Source organism: Dermochelys coriacea, chromosome 2 (genome assembly GCF_009764565.3).
Source record: "Dermochelys coriacea isolate rDerCor1 chromosome 2, rDerCor1.pri.v4, whole genome shotgun sequence".
Lineage (NCBI taxonomy): Eukaryota > Metazoa > Chordata > Testudines > Dermochelyidae > Dermochelys > Dermochelys coriacea.
The window spans coordinates 218,540,827-218,559,594 of record NC_050069.1 but is presented as its reverse complement, the minus strand read 5'-3'; the positions used below and the strand labels follow the sequence as shown (position 1 = coordinate 218,559,594).

Here is an 18,768-nt window from a genome sequence, read left to right as displayed (position 1 = left end):
TGCGCCTTCTCATATCTCAGTGGTGTTGATTGATCTGGGCGTGAAGCTGAGGGCGGAGCGCTCACCACTCATGAGGGGTGGTCCACAATTGGCACTGATGGTCCTGGATCAGACTTTCCATGAGGCTGAAGTGCCTCCACCATGAGGAAAGTGAGGAGGTGCAGAAGTCAAGCATCGTGGGTCCTTGATGGGAAGGACTTGCAGATATCACAATGGACAACAAGGTCTCTACTGTAGTCTAGGCGAGATGCACAACGCATGTGCTCTTCGCTCACAGAGAATGAGCAAGGGCACGAGGTGCAGTTCTTGAACCCTAGGAGGTGGGGTATAATTCCCCGAAGGGGATGGGGAGGCCCTGTATGGGGCTACTATATAACTAACTTCTTTACAGAAGTAAGAAGCAGCAACAGATCTATCTATCTACAACGGATTGTCATTCTCGTAGAGGCTACGAGCCTGAAGAGAGGATTCTGACTCTGACCATGAAGTAAGAGGGAACTGAGGGCATGTCACTTCCCATGGCCTTTTATTATCTTCCATGGAGCAAGTGGTGACATAAGACGCCGTGCGGGTCAACGGACACTGCTGCTGAAAAACTTCTAGCTCCGGCGCATGGTGTGCATGCACACCTGCATTTGGAATAGAAATAGGGACCCTCACTTGAATAATAACTGGTGTTTCAACATTTCATAAAGAAATCTTTGCTAAGTATCACATTTTGAATATCAGGTAGTCCTTATGAGAGTGGCACTGCAGCAAAGGGCTCTTGTACCAGTAATGGTAAGCTTAGATTCATTCATCAGTGTATCTGATTGAGAACCAAAGAAAAGAATCATCCCAAAGGTCTCTTATTTGCCTTGAAATCACCCAGCTGCTACAAAATATGAAATGACCTGCAATTTCTATGAGAAAATTTCTGATTGACTGATTGGAGAAGGCTCTGCAGACAAACAGGACTGCAGTCATTGCTTGAGCAGGGAGTCTGCCAAAGACAATAAAGCAAGGTATTTGCAAAAGGACAGTTAAGTGTGTTAGATACTTCTCCTAATATCAACTTGGTTATGGTCTTTTGGCTTGTGAGGACAAAAAAAGATTTTCCAAAGTACGTGCATTGCATTCTGCAAATGGTTTTGGAGGGATATTTTAGGTATTGTTAATTTTCTGGGCATTGTGACTGTTGCTATTAAGAAGAAAAAAAAACAGAGAAAGTTCAGATGATGGAGAGAGAGTTGCAATAAGGACCAGGAGGGTTGCAACAACGAGGTGAAGGGACCATAGACTTATCTGCAGAGCTCTCATAGGAAGCAAAAAAGTCCTTTAAAGGAGAAAGATGCTGCAGAATGATTGTGTAGGTTCTTTTCTAAATCCCCAGCATAATATCTCCTACAAAATATACTGATTTACGTTTTTAATCAAAACTGCTCTTACCTGCATGGTCTTTCAAAGGAAATCTTCTTCAGGATCATTATGTACCTTGGTTTCAAACTGAATGACAAGTTACAGTGTGGCTTACAAATTCAGATGGAGTAAGTAGCTTCCTATCTATGAAATGCATTAACATGTCTTTGGGCTTGTCTATGTGGTGCATTAGTCTGCAGAGGGATGTAAATTCTAGTGTACACGAACTGGCCTGTGTGGACCCTGTTGCTACACACTAAAAGTTCCTCAGTGCACATAAATATCATTTTGTTTCAAACAGTACTACATTAATGTGCACTAGGGGACTTTTACTGGGCATACCAGTAGGGTTAACACAGGCCAGTTAGTGTGCATGAGAATGTTCACACCTTTAATTCAAACTAATGCACTGTGTGTCATGGTTGTGTCACCAGTTGTTTAAAGTGGAGGCATGTTAGAACACTGAAAATGGGAGCACAGCTCTTTCTATTATGAACAGAATACACACTGAGGAATAGTGTCAGTGCAACATTATGGACATTTTATTAAATAAAAAAGTATGCTGGGTTTTTTATTTTATAGAATATGTAGTGTAGCTAGCAACACATCCTGGTTTTGACAAATCCTATGTACGTACAGGATTGAATTTTAAAAAATGGTCTTTGATTTTGCAAAACTATTTCACTGCAATTTGAAACTAAGCAGACAGACACCAGAGGGGGATTATCTAAAGTTCAGTGAGCGCCTAACTCAACTCCCATTGAAGTTTTACCACCAAGATTTTACTCCTCCATGCAAGCATTTTTTTAAAGCCCTTTTAAAAAGTAGGCCTGTAATGCTGGAGGCAGGTATATTCTGAACCGGTGCTTAAAAATATATCTCAGAAATGGTTATTAAAAAAAATCTGAACTGTTTTGAGGAATATACACACAGTCTCCAGAAAATTTCAGTCTCTCTTCTTCCCAGTAAATCCAATACAGATTTCTAGGGTTTAGAAAAGACTGGGATTATTTTGGCCATCATGCATTCATCAACTACACTGCACATGACAAAGTAATCCATTATGTTGTGGGGTTGTTTTTTTGGTCCTTTACACAACACAGTGCCAGATCCAGTGAAGTCAATGGGAATCTTTTAGTGGAAGTTGGATCCGTCCCAATATTTTGATAAATGACTTTTCCATTGTTACTTCTTTTTACCAACCAAGTTTTGAGTTCAGGATAGGAGCAGCAGAATTTGAAATTATAATATAAACTATCTATTCATACACAGAGTATGTCTACGCTACCCGCCGGATCGGCGGTCAATGATCGATCCAGCGGGGATAGTTGATCTAAGAACGTTGACTTCAGCTAGGTGATTCATGTAGCTGAAGTTGCATAACTTAGATCGATTCCCGCCCCCCTCCCCCACCGCTAGTGTAGACCAGGGCTCAGAGAGGTCCTGACTCTCCAGTTCTTTCTTGAGTTATTGCACAGTTTTGCCTAAGTAAGGACTGCGGCAATGGGCCTAGATGTCTGATTTTGTGAGGGTAAACAATTTCTTCTCTCTATTTTTTAAAGGAATAGCTTTGCAGTTTATTTTCAAGTAAAAAATAATATTTCAAAGATGGCAATATTTTAGGGATATGACCTTTTATTAGCATCTCCCTCTACCACAGCCAAAATCATTTAAAAACAGACACGTGAAAATGATTGTGTTTAAATTTATTGTCAGCAATACATCAGTTACGTAAAAATAACCCATATGAAAATGTAAGTCTTGTAACATTTTCACATGCCATCTATATTAACTGAATAAAGCTTAGTGACAATATACACAAATTTGCAGTAGTTGTACGTAAACATTTTGTGCATTAAAAAGAATATACATAATTTAAAAAATAAAAATGCATTACACAATTTACAAATTAACATTAACCAAAAAAAGTAAACATTCCTCAGACAGCTGCCTCCTTATTCTACAAAATAAATATTCAAGTAAATTAAGTTAGGCAAAATAAACTCTTAACTTTGGGTGAACACGATTTACATAAAGGTAAAAGACAGATTTCGGTTTCATCCAAGGTATATTTTACAGTAATTTATACAGAGTATTTAAGTGGGTCTTTTCAGATTGTTACATTGGAAAATGGACTTTATTACACTTTGGTGGCAGAAAGGGAATTTTAAAATGGATGCATTGTAGCAAACATACAGAAGCTTGTGCAGTATCAGCAAAGTTTTGAAAAGAAACTGCTCCAGGACTCAAAGCAGACACAGTAATCTAGAAATTACAGATTTTTAAAGGAAATTACAAACCACCACACCAACAAGAAAGTATCTACTCAGCTATTTTCTGAATGGCTTAGAGACACTTGATCACTAGAAACATTACTTTCACAAACTAACAAACTACAGTAGTGGTTGCTTTAGGCACTGGATTTGTAGAAGCACTCTTATTTTTAAAGCAAATTCTCTTCATTCTATATGAAACTTTCGGTTTTTTTAACTGTTTCATACTTATAGGTCTTGACCACTTTTTGTAACTTTTGGATATACAGACTTAAACTCTCCTCATATCTTAAAAATCTTTTTAAATAATGCCTTTCTTCATAAAGAAAGAATAGGCTATTCTGGCTCCAGTTTTACAAAACACAGAATTTAATACAATTGCAGATCTGTACCAGCTCTTGATTTTCTTCTCTCATGAAATATTTGTATGGATCGTAAAAGCCAAACACCCATTCTTTGTCTGCATTATAGCAATAGTAATTTTATATGGGGAGCAACAGATCATAGCAAAGCTTTAATTGGAAGTAAATTGTGAATTTTGGGTGTTCAGGTCACACAGGCTTCATGGTGAACGCTACAGCGGAGCTCCTGCTAAAAGACTAGCCAGTGTAATTAATAGTGGTAACTTTTTGCCAATTTAAGAACCTCTTCACTTATTCGCACGGACAGAGATGTTCGCCCGAAACAATTCAACACCCAGAAATGGGCTTCCAAAGGTAATTAATTAACCCCTGACCAAGTTATTTACAGTTTTATTTGCAATTTGATAACTTTCCCACCGTCCATTTTTTTTGTCTGTCTGATAAAGAAGTAACTTTTTATTCGCAAAAAGAAAAGGAGTACCCGTGGCACCTTAGAGACTCTAAGGTGCCACGGGTACTCCTTTTCTTTTTGCGAATACAGACTAACACGGCTGCTACTCTGTAACTTTTTATTGTTTCTCACTCAAACACGTCAAAGAACTTAACTTTGTACATATTTTTTTTTGCCCTAGGTCTGTATGAAATGATGTAAGATTAAAGCCTCAATCTTGCAATTTGTTGTATGTAAGTGAATTGCTGCTGCAGCAAGGAGCCATATAGAGTTCTGTGGAGTGTTGGGCAGGTTTGTCAGTCCACCAACAAGTTGCAGGATTGGGGTGTAAGGTGTGAAATTGAACCTGAACAAATGCCTATTGCTAATTGACACACACATTTGTTCTTCTCTTCTTTACCTATGCATTAGGAGATGATCAATATCATAGTGTGATATCAAAACACTGGTATTACCATATTCTACTTTTGATTTTTGAACAAAACACACTGATTTCAATGACAATTTGACATGGAATCAGGACTCATGCCGCCCATTGATTTCAAGTTGGCAAAGTGTATAGTTTTACTGGCTGTACAAAAACTGGTGCTTGAGAACGGTGCACAGGAATGGTGGAAGTTATTAAAAGACCTGAGAAACTAATACTGAACTTTACACAACAAGTTTTTTGAAAGGTTGTGTGATAAAGTCTTGTCATTATATTGCTTGGTAATAGTACAGTCATTTTTCTTTTAGGCCACATTTCTAGAAGCCATTCTGGTAGAGTAAGCCCTCTCAGGTCATGAGTCATGTCTGTGACAGGTGTAGATACAATGGTAGCACAACATGCTTCATTTGGGAAGCATAACAATGAAAAGCTATAGGGATGGACGAGATTAAAAAGATGGAAAGAAATGAGTGGCAATTAACTGTTATACTACCAGAGTTAAGAAAAAGTTATCTGACTGTTTAGGGAGGCAAATATTTTGATACCCTTCATTAACCAGTACTTTTAAGAGTTTAGCTGAATGATTAAAAGTAAAGATTACATCCAGTTATCCTAACTAAAGGGAAAGTTTTACATTGGCAGCTACAATGGCAATTATTTTGCTAGGGAGAGGAAAAATAAGCAACACATTTTCTTCTTTTAGCTGAACAAACAATCAGAATATTTTACTCAAGATGAGAGGGCAACCACTTTTCTTTCTTTCTTTCTTTTTTTAACAAAGTTAACAAATATAAAAAATCTAGTCATAAACAGCCTTCAAAGTACAATTAGAAACCAACCGGAGAATCTACATTTGTATAAGTAGATGGGCAAAAAACTAGACACTTATATTACTGCCACAATATAGACTACAAAATGGCTGCTATGATGAGAAACAGTGTATACAGTACATGTATTAGCTGATTCCATCCAGTCACAGTCCAAGCTGAACTCTACTCTCTTCAGGATTCAAGAACTGAAATGCCCGCTTGACGCTCCTGGCACAAGCTGCATCATCATTCTTTTTGAAAAGAGGCAGTTTCTATGGCAATACTAGTTAAGTGCATATCATGCTGCACTAATATAGTGCAAAAATTTGCCTAACATGTAGCAAAAAAGATGCAGGCAACAGTTTGAGAGTTAGAGAAAGTAGAAACATATTGTAATATTTACACCAGGTATTCATTTTTCCAGACAGTAACCACTATAAAATACTGAATCTGAGGATATTTCCTTCCTAGATACTTGTGTATATGAGGCATTGATACTTTGGAGTAATAATAGAACAGTCTTGCAAGAGAATCTTTGCTCTCTGAAATGCAGGTTAACACAAGCTACACAATTTCCAAGATGCTGAACTTGTTCAATCTTCTCAGTTAACAGCTTATTAAGCACTAAAATGCTCTTTAACAAGTATATAATTTGAGAGAATAATACATATGCTTCAACTGAGTATATAGGTTATGCTTGAATATAAAGAGTTATAGATAGCTTGGTACAAACTCTTCATGCTCAGTGATTATACTTGGTTAATGGTGAAGGTAAGTCTGGCATCAGGGCTCTCAACTGTGAATATTAAGTGAGCCACAGTGGTATGGAGACTGAGGTGGTTTTGACAGTTTCAAAAAACCACATTAATGTTTCCAATCTGCCAGAATTCTCTGTGCTCATGGTTTAGAATAAAGCAATAATGCCTTGAATATCCATGGGCCTTATGAAAGCCATTCTTCTTTGTTTTATGGTGCAGTTCTTAAACAAAACAAAAACAAAAACCGCCTAAAATCCACTCTGTAGCATGCCCCTGTGCCTTTGGACACCCTCTGATTTCAACACAGTAATGTAGAATCCAGTTGCTGCAATGAAAAGTTATATTTTACATATCTGCATCTCCGTCATAAGCCAGTGTTAAAGGTTTCAGCCGATTGTTCTGCCTTCTCTGGGGTTTCTTTGGCTTTTTGCTGAAACAATTAATAAAGTTATTAGAAAATAAATTCAGCTTTAAAAATGAACCTCTCTCTGTAAATGAAAATCTAACGTGGTATAGTAATTATTTATAAACTGGATGGATTGTTTGTAGATAAAATCTAAGTGCATAAATCCTCAATTTCAGCTGAAATAACCCCTTAAACATCTAAAAGTCAGTGTCTTTAAATACCAAATTTTCAGTGAGAGGCTGAGGGTTTGAATCCAGATTAGATTTTGATTCTGATGTATGACTGTACCAAAACATGAATGTGGTGGGAAGTTTTGCTTTCTGTGCAATATGTTGGCTGCATCAAAACCACAACCAGGCTCCCTCCAGTTGTAGATGTGATCTGGAACCTAAATATTTTAATCTCCCCTGAAATTTTAAGGGGTTCAGATTAGAGGTTCTGGCCCATCACTGGTGGTATTCTTTCACCATTAACTTGATGATCTGAATATGATGCCTGAAATTAATCATTTACATTACATTATTGAGTTAAATACCTGTTGCTGTGGCACACTATCTTCAACAAGAACTTTTTGACTAGTGCATCTTCATACATCCTCCAAAATACATATACTTGCAGCAGAGAATAGATTAATTCGAAATGGTATCATCAGACAGGAAATGCCTATACTGCATGGATACTGACTCTCTAGTTATCTTTAATTTAGTGTTTTAAATCTACTTGGCACAGGTGTAAACATCTAAAATGCACAAACAAAACGTACTTGATTCTCCGAACTGGTAATATTAGATTAATATATGTAAATCCTAATTGTTAGCTTCACTTGGGGCAGGGCATGAGAATATATTTAAACCACTCTAGTACCACTCCATCCCAACTCTGAAGTTCAATCTGGAGTTGCCTGAGGGCTATGCAAAGTTGCTTCATCTACCTATGTCCCCAAAAGGAGCAATTCCAGTGGTTAGGAATTGTTTGTGTTCCAGCCAAACACATTTTTCCCTGGCCATGTCACCTTTAACACCAGGGGGATTGCACAGAAGCTGCTATATGGTCCTAACCAAACCCAGTGATTCCCCTACTGCAGAAATCTTCAGGCAACTAGATTTGCACTAGTCTTGGCACAAAGCAACCACAGAGGCTAAGATCTGGCCCACAGCATGTAGAATAAATGTACAGGCACATTATACCTCAGACTCCTGGTAAGTTGCTATGTCAACATTTGGTCACAAAATTTGGGCACCCTGATATACCTCTTGGACCATTCATAGGGAACAAACATTAAATTAGCCTTACCTGGCCACTTTTTGGGGGGTTGGGGGGAGGTTGAGGGTTGTTACACCTTCAAAAACACAGCTCCTGGGGTATTAATCTGGGTGATATTACAGTAATTCTTAATGGAGACAAACTGAAAGGCAGTTGCATTGGAGACATTAAATGCACACAACTACTAAAGACATCTTTAACATGGCTCATATTTGTAAAACAATATTTTCGAGGCCTCAAGAAAGTTGTTAATCCACTGAAAAAGTATACAGAAGTAGCAACTGCCAGTAAGCTCATTTTGGCAAAAGCATATGCACACCAAACTCTGAAGACTGTGTACTTGATGTAGGTCCCATATCTGAATCAGATTCAGTGAAATGCTCAATACACAGTCCATATTCCACTTGTTCATTTAGGAATAATTAAAGAACTCACCAGGCTAGATAGATCATAGAAACAATAAAGATGAGTAAAACAAATGCACCAGCAGCTACGCCATAAACCCAAGTCTTCAGCTTCCCATCTAAAAGGAATGAATGTTAGTCATTAGTTTACAGGTTAGTCTTATTGCATTGCAGGTTTGAATAGCAATAATTATTGTCTGCAAAGGCAGCATTAAAGCCTATTATGTACAGGTGTTATTAGATTACTCGGTTACAGGTTTGGTTAAAAACACTCTCAAGATGACAAGGCTGAACATTAGAGCAGTTTTGGTTGATTTACAAGTGAGCACTGCCAGTCGTGAGCAGGCCAGCCACCCAAAAAGTTTTTTTTTCCACCGAATGCATCCGATGAAGTGAGCTGTAGCTCACGAAAGCTTATGCGCTAATAAATTTGTTAGTCTCTAAGGTGCCATAAGTACTCCTTTTCTTTTAGTCTTGTTTGCATCTTGCATTGAGTGTGCAGTCATGCTGTACTTTTCAATAGGCTGCCTGCTTATCAGGACAGAGCAGGTGGACATGGGAGAAACTGGGTGATGTGAACCTACTAACTGTGATCACAGACAAACTACCACCCTGTATTAGTTGGTAAGGTGTAATCCTGGCGAGTGAGTGTGATTTTAAGTATTGTACTCCTCACTCAGGAGAAATGGAAAAAAACTTTTTAAGTGCAACTTTTATTTTGGCAAAATAATCTACAAATTCTCATTTTCACATGATTTTTTCTCTTTTTAGATAGCTTTAGTGACCAGTCTAGTGTCTGATATACTCCTTATTTTATCTTGAGTACAACAGTTCTCCTTGCTGAACACCTAGACAATGATCTTCTGCTTCCTTCCTTTTTAATTGCATTGCTGGAACATCTTCCTTCCCCCCCTACCCCTCCAAACTTATTGTTGGCCTATAGTCTAAACAAAAGTAGAAGTACAGTCTGCTGTTATCAAGGATCTTATATCTCCACAGCTCGGTTTTAAATGCCTATAATTACAAGACATATCACTTCCTCTTTTCCCCTGATGTCAAACATGCTCTAACAGCCCCAACTGAACACCCCACTTTCTGTGGAGAAAGTGGGAAAAAGCTGCTCTAACTCTCTGGTGGGTTTTGGTTGAATAAACCTTTCATAATCTGGGGTTCCCTGCTGTAGATCAGAAGTGTTCATAATGCACTGTCCCTAGTTGACTTTGGGGAAACTTTGCAACTCCTGAAATATGAAGATGGAAGCTAACCCAGCAAAGATTCTGTGACCTGCTGAGCCCCAAGATGGATTTCAGAAAAGATCAGGGAGAAGGAATTATTTATACACATGTCCTTTTTAAAAATAGGTTTGGGTTTGAACTGGTTTGACATTGAGCTAGCTCAGAAAAAATACATCCCACCTGCCCCTAAAGCAAATCTAATATTTGAAAACAAATTCTTATGCAGTAGGCTGACTAGAACATATATACCCACATGAATTTTCTTGTCAATGCACATGTGATACCTCCCAATCACATTTGTGTGAATTATTTTTCACACAAGGGGTCAAATTGTGCCTTGACTATACCATATACATCTCCAGTACTGTCAGTAGGATGGTAGAGAGTGTAATATGTGTTAGGGCAAAATATGCCCATGGAGGGTAGAACAAACCACACTCTATTCTTGTGGTGGTGTTTTCAATATCATACCAAGCAAGTATTGGTGAAATTGTAATCTTCAAGCCAACCGTTTATAGTACTTTGATAACTTCGCAGAACCAAAAAGCTATTTCAGTGAAGGTTACAGTGGAGCTTTTTACAGCATATTAATGATAAATGTATTCACCCAGAGTTTGCTTCCTAAACTTCCCAGTAGCCTTCCCTGCTGCTGCACAGGTAGGTACGCAGGTTTTATACTATCTAACAACCCAGGGGCTGGCAGTCATGCAGACTACTTGATTTAGACTAATTAACAGAAAAACATTTTCGCTGGATTAATGTAATGGAGCTAATAACACTTAATAACCTGAAGCAATAAAACAACTGATCCATTAAAGATGGACTGAGGCAGTAGATTTGCCCTGACTTATCCAATATTGGAAGTGATAACAATTCAGATTTCATTATGATTAAAGTGTTCAGTATCTTCCTTACAGGGTTATTTATATTCAGCAAGATGGTGGTGGGTTTTGGGGTGGAGGGCGGCAGTGTGGGGCGGGGTGGGGGAGGGATCATTTACAGTTGCTGATGTTTTGTTAATCTACAGCTAAAGCCAAAGTTCAAGTTGTATAATGTTATCTGGAAATTTGCAATAAACTGTCTAATATGATTCTTTCAGAACTAGGTGGGGTAATTTTTAGAGATGGGAGTACTGGTTTGGATAAAATAAGAATGATCTAAATGTTCAACCAAAATTAGAACTGATTCAAGTAAACCTGAACCTTATTCAGAAATCAAAACATTGGCTTGCTTTTTACTTTTGCTCCTACCTTCCTGGTTTTCACCAAAAGTGGAATTACTGAAACAACAGAGATTGTTTCCATACTATTCATGTTTCTCTTGTGGTAACTGGTATTTCCATTGTAGCTGAAATCAGGAAGTACTGAAAATTTTGTAAGATCCTGATCTTACAAGACTTCCAATTCAATTCTTAGACCAAACAGATACAGTTGAACTAGGGATGAACATCCAAGTTTCTAGATGTTTATTTGAATGGAATTTTCTCTCACTTTGGGGTAATAATAGCTATTAGTTGCGATTTTAGGTCAGGTCAGTTGGAGTGGAGTGGGTAGCTACATCAAAGAATTTCACCAAACTTACTTTAGAATTACAGGGAATGAGGTAGCATGTAAGAAATATGAGGTACTTACTTAGGGAAGCATGGTGTTTTGATTAAAGTTCTTTTCATGTTGGATCTTAAAAGATACTTAAAAGTACTGATACTTTGGGGCAGGGATATATTTTTGTTCTGTTTGTACAGTGCCTAGCACAATGGGGTCTTGGTCCATGACTGGGGCTACTTGGTACTACCACAATACAAACAACAACTATTGTGTAGCTCTAATAACATCAGGCTAGAAACTTAGTTGCATCAGATCAAGACAATCTGTTCATCCACCATGTTTCTATAGTTCTCATCACTGTAGCATTTAAGTGGTGATGCAGATACTTCTAGCTGAGATGTTTGAGTTTTATAAGGGTAATAAAACTTTCAGATGAAAACCTGACCTGCTAAAATGTTTACATCTTCTACAAACCACAACCACACCAGTGGTATCAGTGGGGAAAAAAGGCATCCAGGTCCTTATAGTCTTTAGAGAGTGTTCCGACCTCCTGAGTTATCTCAGTCATATTTTTAACCCCGATTGCTTAATCGCATATCCAGTAAGTGCTGCGAACTGTGACTACTTCCCAGGCCTTTCACAGTATTTTCCCTCTACAGTATTTCCAGTTCTTCTCACTGGAAAATTTCAAACAAGAAATATCAGGGAAGAAAATTCTATCCCTTCTGTAATATACGGTTTAATTAAATATGCTGATGCAGCAGCAGCAGTGAAGGGTGGGGTATATATGTCTCTTTCTTTTTGTTCAATCCTTGCAGATGACTGCATTGTTAAATAAACGTTTAATGACTTTTGGCATCAGAGCAGCTTAAATACCGAATGCTGTGGCAGTACTTAGCATCACTAAATGCTCATGTAATGACTTCACCTGGCCCGAAAGGCTGCAGAAACCAGGTCCTTCCTCGTCCTGACTGGTTACTGGATGGCTGGGTAGGATTCACAGCTCGACTGGTTTTCACATCTCCTTTTTTGTCCTCCATTGTGGGGATCGCTACCACAGGGATGAGTGTGCACTCCTGGAGTGTGCCATCAGAGGACATTACTTCAGTGTACCCTTCTTCACAACCACACGTTCTAGTCTGTAGGGAACAAGTGTTTTACACTGTGTAGCAGAAACACACAGCTCTCTGAGTGCTATAAATCATGACAACATTGATGACTGGAAGAGAAGATTGTTTCGATGAGCACTAGCCAGAGGGCACCTCTGGACATATTTGTGTGGCATCTCCTATTGAATCAAAGCAGTGCAAGTTTACATATTTAATGAGAAGGATTAATGTTTTGAGGTGGATTAAAAAAAATAACACTAGTGAGAGCTCTGAAAATGCTTCAGTAATCATGATTCTATTGTGCAAAATATTTTGAAAACTAATGAGGAGCTATGTACTATTTTTCATATATAAAGGCTTTTAGCCTTCACTATTTTTGTGTTGTAGTGTACAGTAAGGGTACTGAAACAACGTTGTTCCAATGCAGTGACACATACCTCGCTACAGTAAGAATGGGATTGACTGCACGGTGGGTTACATGACCTGTCAGCATCTGGTTGGCGCATCACTAAACAGCCCCCTGTAGGATACAAAATCAGATTTTGACACAATAGCACCTCACCCCCACTGAAATTACTGACTTCAGCCATGAAATGGTACTTGATACAGCATGTCACAAGTTACCTTTTTTTTTTTTTTTTTTATTAAATCACAAGGAACTTTCTTGCTTGTGTGAATTTAGGATGATACTACTGTACCAAAGCAGGAGGAGGATGGCTTTCTTAGTCCTGCATGAATTCTTGTAGGCAGATTTATTTGTATTGATCTGCACTTTATAAGACATGCCAAACACTTTTATGTATCTTTTATGGATTGCTCAAGCCATAGTTAATGCTTGTGTGTGTGTTTGGCGGGGGGGGGGGGGCATTTTGTTTTTCAGGGGTAATCATGTTCTTGTAGTCATGGCTTTAACTAGTACTTGCATGACAGCCATGAAACATTATGTAATTTTTGTACAGGGTGCTTTATATGGGGAAAACATTAAAGCTCGTTTTTTTCCTCTGCATATTTTGTTTTTTTCCATTAATTTATCTAAAAGGTTTATCTAATTCCTTTTGTCCTGGAAAAGAGGGCAGTGTACCAAGCAGTTTAAAATTTTTACATTTAGAGGCCACCCATTGTAACCTGCCTGCAGTATGTCCCAAATCTCCCAAAGTAATTACACCCTTATATTGGTGTGAAATGATGATGAAATCCTGATAAGTGACTATAGTCACTCCCACAGAAGATGCAGTTAGATGCAGTTATATAAAGCCAGGAGTTAACAGGAGGGCTGATGATGAATAAAGGAAACCCTGCCATAAGAAATGTTGCCCATCCATAGGGAATACAATTTTACACGCTGGTGTGTGTACCAGGCACATGCCTGCAAGCACCCATGTAACAAAAGTGTCAATCATCCTGACAGCCACAGAAAAAAAGAGCTGCCTCATCACCCATTTCAATCTGAGTTAATGAATCTGTGAAAACACCATCCTAAATGAACTACAAACAAACAACTATTCAGAACTATATTGGGACAGACTAAATAAAATCTGTGTAAATAAATACAAATGGAAATATAATTTACCATGCAATATTTGAATATATATGAATAAAAATAAACTATTTCAGACCCAACCAAATAATAGGTAGCTGCAAAGAAATACAGTACTCTCAGCAACAGGTTGACACCGAGCCACGTTCTGTTCTTACAAGAACATATGCAATCCTACTGAAATTAAGGCCGGGGGCAGTATCTGTATCTGAGGTCAGATTTGATCTCTTAATGCAGGGGTGGCAAATCTGAGCCTGAGAAGGAGCCAGAATTTACTAATGTATCTTGCCAAAGAGCCATAGTAATATGTCAGCAGCCCCCATCAGCTCCCCCTCCCGCCCCCAGCGACTCCTGCTCAACAGCAGCCCCGCCGATTAGCACCTCCCCCTCCCTACCTGCACCTCCTGATCAGCAGTTTTGTGGCATGCAGGAGGCTCAGGGGGAGGAGTGAAGGCATGGCAGGGAGGGGGTGGGAAAGGGTGGAATGGGGGTAGGGCCTGTGGCAGAGCCAGGGGTTGAGCAGTGGCCCATTGGAAAGTTGGCGCCTGTAGTTCCAGCCCCACAGTCAGTCACTATACAAGGAGCTGCATATTCATTTCTGAAGAGCTGCATGTGGCACTGGAGCCACAGGTTGGCCACCCCTGTCTTAATGAGGTCTGTGGATGGTACTGTAAAGCATACCCAACACTTTGAACATATATTTGGTGGGCCTAAAAGTTCCCTATCTGATCCTTAGTCTTCTGTGTTCAATGCATAAGAGGCCATCTGAAGAAAGTACTTAAGCATGTCCTGAAGTCCCATTGGTCAACCAGACAAGTGCTCATATAAGATTTTATTTACAGCTGGGTGGAGAAAACTGACCCAGTTTTGGAGGACTTCTATATTTCCAAATTCGGAACAAAGCTTTCTAACTATAAGGATCATTAAGTACAGGACTAGGTTAGTAAGAGAGGTTATGGAATCCCTGGCAATGGAGGTTCTTAAGAACAGGTTAGACAAACAGCTGTCAGGGATGGTCTTAAGTCCTGCCTCAAAACAGTGGGATGGCCTAGATGACCTCTCAAGGTCCCTTTTAGCCCTACATTTCTATGATAAAATCCAAAACATTTAGAAAATTTCTGTGAAAGGGAACACAGCCCTGGCCCTGGGGCAGTCCGCCCTGGATCATGAACCCTGGAAGCCCTGGGGCTCCTGACTCCAAGGCAGGTCAGCATGCAAACTACCCACGGCTGTTGACCCACAAGCCTGGGTGCTAAGCAGGTCAGCTGGTAGGAAACCAGGCAGATAATAATAATTAGCAGCAGAATAAACCAAATCAAAAGAATAAGATGTGTGTCCCCCCCGCACAAAATTTCATTTACAACTTTACAGCTCCCAAATGGATTCAGTTTTACAAAGCACTTTATAAGTATCGAAGGATACTAGTGCATGGCATAAATTAAGGAAAAACGTACATGACCAAATTACTGAAATTAAAAATTGTACGAGCCTAGAAGCTGCTAACACAATTTTGTATGGATTTATAATATGCATACAGACTGGGCTTGCAATACCCAGTGTGACGAGGATACATTTTACATTTTTACAAATGCCAATTAACACTTACAAAAGAGACTTGCAAAAAGAAAAGGAGTACTTGTGGCACCTTAGAGACTAACAAATTTATTAGAGCATAAGCTTTCGTGAGCTACAGCTCACTTCATCGGATGCAGAAAGCTTATGCTCTAATCAATTTGTTAGTCTCTAAGGTGCCACAAGTACTCCTTTTCTTTTTGCGAATACAGACTAACACGGCTGCTACTCTGAAAAGATACTTGATGGCTCCAAAGGATTATTAAATATTTTGTGGTGACAATACACTGATTAGAGTTCCAATGACATGACAGACAGTAACAGTTACTTCAGAGTCATTCAGATTGGTTATGTCAACAATCCATGGATTAAAGTTCCATTTGTATGCATTCAGTTGATTGATACTGATCATATGCTTATGAAATCATATAAATAGTTAAAGAAATTAAGATTAAGTAAAGCTCGGAGTCTGATGTACCCATATAAAGAAAATAGACTACATTTTTCTTCAAGTCAGAGACCTCAGAACTTTCCTTAATTTACCCTTTTGTACCTGGCTATTACACCACAAATAGCAAAATGCACAAAGTAATGTTTCTCAGACGACTTTAGCACCTTGGTGCAAAAGTATGAATTAGACTCATGAATTTAACTCACAGGCCTCATGTCAGATTCTTATTATTTTAACATCTTATAGACCATGAAGCTCTCTTTCTCCCTCTGTGCATGCACGCATATGTATATATATTAAACACACACATATATATTGCATGCATACATGCTATACATATTTGTATAAAAAGATCTTTGTGTAATAGGGAAACCACTGAGATTTGAAATCCTAAAGCTTGTGGACAAAAAACATTTTAGAAAAGTAGAATGTAAAATATTCAGGCTGCAGTGAGAATGGCATTATTTTATAGTTACCCTCTAGCAGTAGGTTTTGCATAGTGTCATCAGTCGAGTTTTGGAAAAAGGTCTTTCAAGTACTTCCAGCCATGGAATAATAAGATGATTTGAAATAAAACTATGCCAAATAAAGATCATAAAATAGTAATAATACTGAATTTTTACTCTTTATTGTTATTGGAAAATATAATATTTGATAATTATTTGCAAGTCCTTTTACAAGAGCAGCAATGTCTCCACTCCTTTTTATTCTTTTATGGCCTGATTTCTATGTAATAAAAATAAAAATAATAGTTACCTGTAACATTTAAACCATCTGATCTTTGGCACCATACTGTCCGAGAAGATCCCTTCCAGGGGCTAGCCATCCACTTGTATTCGTGACACTGACCATCTGCCATGTAAAGCATTGACACTAACAGAAATACTGTACAAAGCCCCGGGAAAATGCAGTGTTACTTAGCATTGACAGACATATCTACCAGCAGATCAGACATGTAAATAAAACCACAATCCAGGGGGAAAAACCCATTGTTTTATTATAAGCAAATCTTATTTTTATGAAGTTTTGGAGACAATTCAAATAAAACAATACATCAAATATGCTTCTGAAACTATTGTAACTTTGTTTTCCTTTCTCTGTTTTCATATTGAATAGCTATCTCTATTGCAATAATTATAGCTACAGAAGAAGTATCTAGCACTATAAAAACTGTATTGGTTCTATTCTTGGATAATTTTTATTATTGCTAATGGGAGTTACATATGTGCAAAGCAGAAATGGACTACAAACGTATGACTGTGTCCTGATTACTTAGGGCCACCATATTGTCCTTGAACTGGGTGGACACAACTACTGTTCACTGCCCACAGTAAGTTCTGCACATGGATCAAGGGCAGTAAATGGCACTTAGGATATGTCTACATTAGAGCTGGAAGGTGTAAATTCCAGGGGTACATTTCTAGCTCGGACAGAACTAGTGCAGGGATGCCTCCTGGAGCTGACATGTACATCTTCCAGCTCTAGTGTAGCCATGCCCTTAGTGTTTTTAAACACTTCATGCACATTTACTATAAATATTGTGTAAAGAGATTGACCCTTTTTAACCTATAGACCTGGCACTCCTTACATTTGTAAATATCTATGATGATTAACTGAAATAAAGCACTTGTGAGAAATGAGGAAATGACCCTAAGGACAGTTGAGCCCTAGCATTTGTTTAAAGAAGAGGTCACTGGACTGGAAGTCAGGAGACCTTGTGTGTGAGTTTGGCCAGAAGTTACTTCATCTCTCGGTGCCTCTCTGTTTCCTTTCTCACCCTTTGCCTATTTAGACTGTGAGCTCTTTGACTCAGGGACTGTCTCTTACAATATGTATGTACAGTATGTACAATGGGGTCCTATCTTCGGTGGGGCCTTTAGGGACTACTGTAGTAGAAATAGTCTTTAAATTAAATAGTAGCCCACAATAATTATTTAAGTAGGAAACAAGCCATTATTTCTCTTTTAGATGCAAATTCCAGTGGTAAGTAGGTGGAGGGTGGGAGTGACTAGTAGGTGGGTGGGGTGTGTGATTTTGCTTGCCCACTAAGGGTCACATTTATATTATTTCTAAACTTGCAGCACCCACCAGAAGTAGTGATAGAAACTATATATACTAGTAAATAAGTATTAGGACTCCATCAGTCATTTCAGGCTCTATCCTTCAATGTGCTCAGCACTCTGGCCCTGATCCAGCTAAGCTTTTAAGAATGCGATTAACTCTAGCGCTCTCATTTGTACATGTCTATGGAGCGATACAAAGTTGTATTCTTACTCTAATGAAGTTGACAGGTTATTTCTGAAAAAGATGGTTGTATGATTTAGGCACTGGACTGGAACTCAGGAGTAGAGCTGGGCCAATAAAGGAAGGATACTTTCCTAAGTTCTTCAAGATGTATGATTTCTATGGGTGTTCACTGTGGGTGCACATGCACTCCATGCATCTGAGACCAAAAAAACTCTTCAACAGCAGTGTCTGTTGGTCTATGCCTGCACCCTTATACCGCCTTGTGCTCTGAACTGAGGGCATAAGGGGCATCATGGACTGACCATTCCTTTAGTCCCTACTCTACTCTACCACAAACAACATGAGGATGTGAGCAGAAGGGAAGGAGGGTTGGTCGTGGAATACCCATAGGGACCACATGACTTGAAGAACTCCAGTTACTATAAGGTAAGTATCCGCTATTTGGTCCCTATGGATATTCAGTGTGGGTCACTCTCAAGCAGTGCTCATTGAGGATGAGGGTGCAAGGAAGAGTCCTGAACC

The 18,768-nt window shown here is 38.7% G+C and overlaps 1 protein-coding gene across 4 annotated transcripts in view; it reads right to left on the bottom strand.

Moving 5' to 3' along the window:
- Positions 1-5,207: 5,207 nt before the first annotated feature.
- THSD7A (thrombospondin type 1 domain containing 7A) overlaps positions 5,208-18,768 on the bottom strand; it is a 437,038-nt gene continuing 423,477 nt past the window's right edge. For 3 of the 4 annotated variants that reach the window (XM_038392700.2, XM_038392699.2, XM_038392701.2), the window contains 5 exons: positions 16,756-16,851; positions 12,877-12,959; positions 12,259-12,469; positions 8,583-8,670; positions 5,208-6,908 (listed from right to left, as the gene is read on the bottom strand). In XM_038392700.2, the coding sequence (XP_038248628.1) occupies positions 6,824-6,908; positions 8,583-8,670; positions 12,259-12,469; positions 12,877-12,959; positions 16,756-16,851 (563 nt within the window). In that variant the 3' untranslated portion in view covers positions 5,208-6,823. The remainder of the gene's footprint in view (positions 6,909-8,582; positions 8,671-12,258; positions 12,470-12,876; positions 12,960-16,755; positions 16,852-18,768) is intronic. The other variant, XM_043509245.1, reaches the window with a different exon arrangement.